At 37.8% G+C, this 8,627-nt stretch overlaps 1 protein-coding gene across 1 annotated transcript in view; it reads left to right on the forward strand.

Moving 5' to 3' along the window:
- Positions 1-8,311, forward strand: part of LOC131397350 (zinc finger protein 836-like) — a 99,737-nt gene extending 91,426 nt beyond the window's left edge. Inside the window, exon 4 of the mRNA XM_058530151.1 lies at positions 6,302-8,311. Within this exon, the coding sequence (XP_058386134.1) occupies positions 6,302-6,819 (518 nt within the window). The 3' untranslated portion in view covers positions 6,820-8,311. The remainder of the gene's footprint in view (positions 1-6,301) is intronic.
- The last annotated feature ends 316 nt before the right edge of the window (positions 8,312-8,627 follow it).

Consider the following 8,627-nt stretch of genomic DNA (forward strand, 5'->3'; position numbering starts at 1 on the left):
TTTTGTGTCCAGATAAAGATCAACATGCAAAAATGAATAGCTTACCAGCATACTAACAATAACCATCTAGAAAATGTCTTGCAAAAAACAGATAAAGATTAATATCTCTGAAACCTATTTTTTTTTTTAGAGATCAGAACAAACAAAATAACACAAAGGATTTGATTAGCCAATTCATGGAATACAAATGGGTAATAAATACATTAAAATATGTTCAAAATCACCGGTAATAATACAAGTAAAAATAATAGTAAAACTAATTCTGATAGTACTTATTAAATCATAAAATATACACACACACATATCAGTGGTTCTTCTCTTTGATCTTCAGTCCTACATCAGAAGCATATTTCAGTCTTTTAGGCTCTTAGCTTGGGGCTGGGGGCAGAGCAGAGTACCATCTCAAGATCCCACAAAATCTGACCCCCTTATTTTGTATTTTTCTCTCTCTTCCAGTGCTCTACCTGGTCTGGACCTTGGCTCGGGGCCGGCCCTGTGGCGCAAGCAGTTAAGTGCGCACGCTCTGCTGCCGTGGCCCGGGGTTCGCCAGTTCAGATCCCAGGTGCGCACCGACGCACCACTTGGCAAGCCATGCTGTGCCGGCGTCCCATATAAAGTAGAGGAAGATGGGCACGGATGTTGGCCCAGGGCCAGTCTTCCTCAGCAAAAAGAGGAGGATTGGCAGATGTTAGGTCAGGGCCGATCTTCCTCACACACACACACACACAAAAACAACAAACCTTGGCTCTTTCTTATTTTGTATTCTCTTAAGTATTATGATTTTGCTTCTGGTACTTGCTTTTGATATGATCATTCTTAAGATCTGAAATGTCATTCTTTCTTGCTGCTGTGATAATCCACCTCTAGGTGATGGACAACTTCTGTTGGACTCTCCCTTGGAGTTGTTTACATGGTAACAGAAAATTCTTGAAGGAGAACACTTTGGCTAATATGTTTCCATGACATCTTATTACAGGTGTGCCTCTTGAAGCCACTGAGTAGAGTGGTCAGCATGTCTGAGGATGCTAAAATAGAAAGTATCACAGGACTGACTAATAAGTGTTTCAAGTTGTCCCTTTTTTAAAAATTTTATTCATTTTTGATATATAAAAATCATAAATATTTAAGGTGTACAATGTTATGTTTTTACATGTGTATTGATGGTGCTCAGGGCAAGCTACCCCAGGAAGCACCACTCTGGTATGCGGATTATTTCGAGCTGAAGACAATAAAGACTCAGAGAACTCAGGAAGAATATTTGAGTTTCCCCTCCCAAACTGCCTAAAGAATTTAAAACAAAAGATCTGTTTCAGGAAGGAGTTATTATCATGACTGCTATAAAGATAATGTAGGATAGAGGTTACAATAGAAAAGGCACCAACAAGCCCATCTTATCGGAAGTTCTGTCTCTCTGGCCACATTCTTTGGATGGCCCTGCGAGGAGTTGGCAGACAATCATTTACAAGGGAAGTCTCCATTTGTAAAGGTATCTCCCTCTCTGTATTGAGAAGAGGGGGGATGAGCTCATTTCTAGAGACTTATCAATGTGGAAGGTGAGGCCTTGGGGCTGCATAATAAACCTTACTCTTGTTTACAGTGCTTTAGTGATGATCTCCTGTAGCTGACACCCCCACCCCCAACATCCTCATTGTCTTTGATTGGACATGGTATTTAAGACGAGAATTTCCGCTATTGTGTTGAGAAACACAGTGTCCCTGGTTTCTTCCATGTATACATGTTATTAAACTTGGTATTATTTTCTCCTGCTAACCTGTCTTGTTAATTATTTGGCCAGCCATAAGAACCTTAAGGAAAAGGGCAGAGGGAGATTCTCCCTCTTCCCCCGACAGTATATGTTGTGAAATGATTACTGCAATCAAACTAATTAACATATCCATCACCTCTCATAGTTACTTTTTTTTTTCTGGTGAGAACACTTGAGATGTACTCTCTTGGCAAATTTCAAGTATATAATATGTTATTAACTATACTCACCATGCTGTACATTAGCTCTCCAGAAATTATTCATCTTAGAACTGAAATTTTATACCCTTTGATCAATATCTCCTCTTTTCTCCCATGTCCTATATATCAGATTTTCTTTATCCATTCATCTGCTGATGGACATGTAGGTTGTTTCCATCTTTGCTACTGTGAATAATGCTGTAATGAATGTGGGAATGCAAATATCTTTTGAGATAGTGATTTTATTTCCTTTGGATATATACTGAGAAATGGGATTGCTGGATTACGTAGTAGATCAATTTTTAATTTTTTGGGGAACCTCCATACTGTTCCATAATGCCTGTACCAATGTACATTCCCACCAACAGTGCACAAGGGTTCACTTTTCTCCATATCCTTGCCAAACTTGTTATCTTTTGACTTTTTGATAATAGCCATCCTAACAGGTGTGAGATGATATCTCATTGTAGTTTTGATTTGCATTTCCCTGATAATTAGTCATGTTGAGCATCTTTTCATATATCTTTTGACTATTTTTATGTTTGCTTTGGAAAAATGTTTATTCACATCCTTTGGCCATTTTTTAATTGGGTTATATGGTTTTTTGCTATTGGGCTGTATAGCTTCCTTATATATTTTTATATATTAATGCCTTATCAGCTATAGAGTTTGCAAATACTTTCTTGCAATTCATAAGTTGCCTTTTCATTTTGTTGATTGTTTCTTTGCTGTGTGGAAACCTTTTAGTTTGATGCTTTTTTTGCCTATGTTTTTGGTGTCAATTCTAAAAAATTATTGCCAAAACCAATGTTAAGGAACTTTTCACCTATATTTTCTTCCAGGAGTTTTATAGTTTCACACCTTACTTTTAGTCTTTAATCTATTTGAGGTTGATTTTTTTTTTTAATTTTATTTATTTATTTATTTTTTCCCCCAAAGCCCCAGTAGATAGTTGTATGTCATAGTTGCACATCCTTCTAGTTGCTGTATGTGGGACATGGCCTCAACATGGCCGGAGAAGTGGTACCTCGGTGCGTGCCGGGGATCCGAACCCGGGCCGCCAGCAGCGGAGTGCGCACACTTAACCGCAAAGCCACCGGGCCGGCCCTTTATACTATCTTTTGTGTGTGTGTGAGGAAGATAGGCCCTGAGCTAACATCTGCCAATCCTCCTCTTTTTGCTGAGGAAGACTAGCCCTGGGCTAACATCTATGCCCGTCTTCCTCTACGTTATATGGGACGCCGCCACAGCATGGCTCAACAAGCGGTGCAACGGTGCACGCCCGGGATCCGAACGGGCGAACCCCGGGCCGCCGCAGCGGAGCGTGTGCACTTAACCGCTTGCGCCACCAGGCTGGCCCCCTTGGGGTTGATTTTTGTGTATGGTGTAAGATAAGGGACCAGTTTCATTTTTGTGCATGTAGATATCCAGTTTTCCCTACACCATTTAGTGAAGAGACTATCATTTTCCCATTATATATACCTAACAGACATTTACAGAACTCTGAGATAATAGAGAAAATATATAATTGTCTCTGCCCCCAGTTCCTAGCACAGAGCCCTAAAACCCTTGTAATTTCCTAAGTGATAAGAGCATGAGGAGCATCTTTTGTTCTGTTGAGGTGACTCTAATGGGGGCTGGTCACCAGAAAGATCAAGCCATGATTAAAAGCTTGGAATTTTTAGCTCTACCCCATATCCTCCAGAGAGGGGAGAGGGTCTGGAAACGGAGTTAATAATAGTCAATCATTCCTGTGTGAGGATGCCTCCATAAATCCCAATAGTAGGGGTTCAGAGAGCTTCAAGGTTGGTGAACACATCCACACTGGGAGGGTGATGCACCCCAATTCCACAGGGACAGAAGCTCCTGCACTTGGGACCCTCCCAGACTTCACCCCATGCATCTCTTCACTTGGCTTTTCATCTATATCCTTTATCCTATCCTTTAATAAACCAGTAAATGTAAGTAAGTGTTTCCCTGGGTTCTGTGAGCCACTCTAGCAAATTACTCAAACCCGAGGAGGGGATCATGGTGGCCTCCAATTTGTAGCCAAATTGGACAGAAATTGTGGGTAACCTGGGGATCTACTACCTGTGATTGGCATCTGAAGTGGGGTGGAAACAGTCTTGTGGGACTGAGCCCTTAACCTGTGGGATCTGACACTATCTCCATGTAGATAGTGTTAGAATTGAGTTAAATTATAGGACACCCAGCTGGTATCATGGAGGATTGCTTGGTGGATGTATCAAATAAAACCCCCAGACATTTGGCGATCAGAAGTGTCAGAAGTGAAGTGTTCCATGTAAAAGAAAAGGAGACACACAGTAAGGAAGAACTGGGTTTTTCCCTACACAGGAAAGACAAAACTGAGTTTTTCTAATGCAGTAACCCTGTTAGCAACACAACCCAGCTCTTATATCTCTCTCGAAGTATTTCTTTCTAAGCTCCTGGTATTTGCTGTGACCTGTTGTTATTTGTACTACCTGATTGGGCAGTTGTGATTATGTACATAGTGTCTGCAGGTCCAGGGTTAAATCCTGTTTTTTTCACTTACATTCTGTGTAAATTAGGATTAGATAAATAAACCCTGTGGGTCCACGGTCCTTATTGGAAAAATAGTGGTAATTTACCTCAAGGTTTTTAAGACAAGTGCTGTTAGATTGCTTAGAATATTGCATGTTTTACAAGAAAAACTCAAAAGTTCCTTTGTTTAATAAGATATATCAACTCTCTCTCATGTTTATAATGAGATGGTCCTTTGCCTGTGTTTACTCAGCTTGGACTGCCATAACAAACACCATAGGCAGGGTGTCTTAAACAATATAAATTTAATTCTCACAGTTTTGGATGCTGAGATGTCTAAGCTCTAGATGCCGGCTGATTACATTCCTGGTGTGAGCCCTCTTCCTGGCTGGTGTAAACCAGCCATCTTGTTGCAGTGTCCGTACATGTTGGAAAGAGCAAGAAGTAAGCTGTCTTGTGTGTCTTCTTATAAAGGCATTATTTAATCCCTTTCATGAATTGTCTACCTTCATTACCTAATTACCTCTCAAAGGCAATACTGTCACTTTGGAGATAATACCGAAACATATGAATTTTGGTGGACACAAACTTTCAGACACTAGTAGCCTCCATTATATCTTGCATGTTTCGATTTTGCAATTTCAACAGACAATGCTGTCTCTGACCTTAGTTAATAAATTTTCCAAGCGCAGACTCTATATCACAAATATTCTGTGGCCAATGAACTGGATACAGTAGTCCCTCCTTACCCACAGTTTCACTTTCTGCAGTTTCAGTTACCCACAGTCAGCCATGATCCAAAGAAGAAGAGTAAGTACAGTACCATAAGATATTTTGAGAGAGAGAAAGACCATATTCACATAACTTTTATTATAGTATATTATAGTTGTTCTATTTTATTATTAGTTATTGTTGTTAATCTCTTACTGTGCCTAATTTATAAATTAAACTTTATCATATAAATTAAACTTGATCATAGGTATGAATGTATAGGAAAAAACATAGCATATACAGGGTTCAGTACTATCCGGGGTTTCAGGCATCCGCTGGTGGTCTTGGAATGTATCCCCCACAGATAAGGGGGGACTACTGTGATTAAAAGGCACTCACTAGTTAGGGAGTTCCCATATTGATTGGTTGTTACATAACTGCAGGCAGTGTTTCAGCATATATTATCAATTTAACTGACATGCACCGCTTTTTAATGTTGCAAAATGCCTATTCTACATGAGCATAGTCTTATAACAGGTATTGAGGAAAATATTTTATTTTTATAATGTTTTATTAAATGCTTACTTATTTTCCCATTGCTGTTTTTGATTTGCTATTCTACATTGACATTTATTTAGATTATTCATTAGATAATGTTAGTATAGATTATTTGCCTTTACAATACATGGTGCCGTGCTTTAGCATTTATTAATTCACAATAAATATGTAGTAAATATGTATAATATTTTTCACCTTCAAATAAGACACAACCATATGTTTACTGACAGTTGTGTGTGCTCTGGGGTTATGGTGGAAAAATACCCCCTTTTCAGGGTTAATATGTTTCCACAATGTGTTTTGGTCATATGTTGTTTGAAACTAGGCTTCCCTAAAATTAATTTGAATTATAAGTAATCACCCTTTCTTTATTAAAAAATCCTATTTCATTTGTGTTCCTAAAAATTGAAGATCATGGTTGAGAAGTTTTTAAACTCTGTTCAATATAAGTATTACTCTTGGTGAAATATTATATTTTTCAATATGAAATATTTATTTAACAACTGTAATTAATACAAAATCTATGGTGCTTTACATCTTGTAGATTTCTCTCCTACACATGTGATCAAGAAATTACAAACTAAAAAGAACAGTAATACAGCAGAAGTCTTCCAAACAGCAATGTTGGAAAGACGTGAGAGCCATGAAATCAAAGATTTTTACTTTGGGGAAATCCAAAAAAATATGCATGACTTTGAGTGTCAGTGGAGAACTTATGAAAGAAATTACAAAGGAGTGCCTCTGACCCATAAAAATAATCTCACTGGTAGAAGAGACCAACATGGTAGAAGGGATGCGGGAAACATGCCAATTGAAAATAGGCTTGGATTAAGCTTTCAGGATGAACTGCAGATATTTTGTCAAACTGAAGGGAAAATTTATGAATGCAATGCAGTTGAGAAGTCTATCAACAGTAGTTCCTCAGTTTCACCACTTCAAAGAATTCCTCCTTGTGTCCAAACCAACATTTCTAATAAATGTGGGAATGATTTTATGCATCCTTCAATACTGACACAAGACCAGAAATCACACAGGGAAAAACCTTGCAGATGTAATGAATGAGTGTGGCAAAGCCTTTTATCAATGCACACACCTCACTAGACATCAGATAATCCATACTGGAGAGAAACCTTACAATGTGGCAAAGTCTTTAGTCAAAATTCAAGCCTTGCAAGTCGTCAGAAAATTTATCCTGCAAAGTAACTTTACAAATGCAATGAGTGGCAAAACCTTTATCATGAGTTCAAGCATGAATTGACATCAGAGTGTCCATACTAAACAGAAATTATAAAAATGTATGTGGCAGAACCTTTATCCAGGCCTCACAACTCATTAGACATCAGAATATACATTTTTGATGAAACTACACAAATGTAACGTGCATGCTAAGGCTTTTACCCAAAGATCAAAGCTGGAATATCGGAAGACTCACACTGGAGAGCATCCTTACAAACGTAATGAATGTGGGAAGGCTTTTTATCAAACATACATGTCTTTGATGCCATGAGAAAATTACACTGGAGAGAAAGCATAGAACTGTACTGAACCTGGAAGGGGCTGTAAACAAGGGTGGTGGGTCCTCAGGATTGACCAAAGAATTCATACTAGAAAGAAACCTTATAATGAATATAATAAGTATATGTACTATAATGAATATAAACCTTATAATGAATATAGTAAATTTTTTAACCAATTCTCACAATGGACTCCACATCAGAGTATTCATACAAGGAATAACTAAGTCTCTAGTTCTCCAAGATTAACCCAAGGTATTACATACTGCAGAATAATTGCAAGTCAAAATATGTTAAAATTCATGACATATGTCAAAGGAGGAAACATGTGGAAATGGCCGATTATGTTCTGTTTATAAGGTATTTTATTCAATTATGTGAGCTTCATTATTTATGACTTTTAACTTGAAATTTGAAGTCTGTTGATATTATGCCTTCCTTACAGGCCTTTCATCATGGTATCTGGGAAGGTCCTACTTCATTAGTTGAGGTTCATTCATATCCATGTTCCTTTTAAAATTAAACATTGTCTGAATTAGAGAGCATGGAGGAGGGGTGGAGAATGATGTAAAATGATGCTGTATGTCATCATGCTTATCGTGGGGTTCTGTTCTCCAGATAGAGGGTCACTGTGGTTTATAGGAAAGGAATGCTCTACCAAATGACCATAAAATGGAGCAGGCCAAGATGTTAGGAGACTGGGATTTATATAGGAGAAGAGTGATACGTTCCTTGGGACTGATTATGTGGTAGAAACAATGCAGGGGAAATGGTGGCCACATTCTCCATTGGTTGGTAATAGCTGTTTTATATCAAAAATTAATGAAAAATTAACTTTATTCTTGGCAATTGAAGACAGAAAAGTTATCGGAGAGGGGAGTTTAATTAAAAGAACCATAATAGTATGTGCATGTGTATGATTCACATTTAATTGCTGATGTAACTTTTGCTACTCTTGGGGTTTTTTTTTCAGCTTTGTTGAGGTATAATTGACAAATAAAATTGTACGATATTTAAAGTGTACATTGTGATGATTTGATATACATATATGTTGTGAAAGGATTTTCCCATCTAGTTAATTATCACATCCATCACTTCACATAATTTCCTTTTTGTGTGTGTGTGTATGCGAACATTTAAGTTCTACTCTCTTAGCAAATTTCAATTATACAGTACAGTGTTATCGACTATAGTCGCCATGTTATACATTAGCTCCTCAGACCTTATTCATTTTATAACTGAAAGTTTGTACCCTTTTACCAACTTCTCCCTATTTCCCCCATCCCCCAGCCCCTGGCAACCACTTTTCCACTCTCTCTTTCTATGAGTTTGACTTTATTTATTTATTTATGCATT

Source organism: Diceros bicornis, chromosome 34 (assembly GCF_020826845.1).
Source record: "Diceros bicornis minor isolate mBicDic1 chromosome 34, mDicBic1.mat.cur, whole genome shotgun sequence".
NCBI classification, from domain to species: domain Eukaryota; kingdom Metazoa; phylum Chordata; class Mammalia; order Perissodactyla; family Rhinocerotidae; genus Diceros; species Diceros bicornis.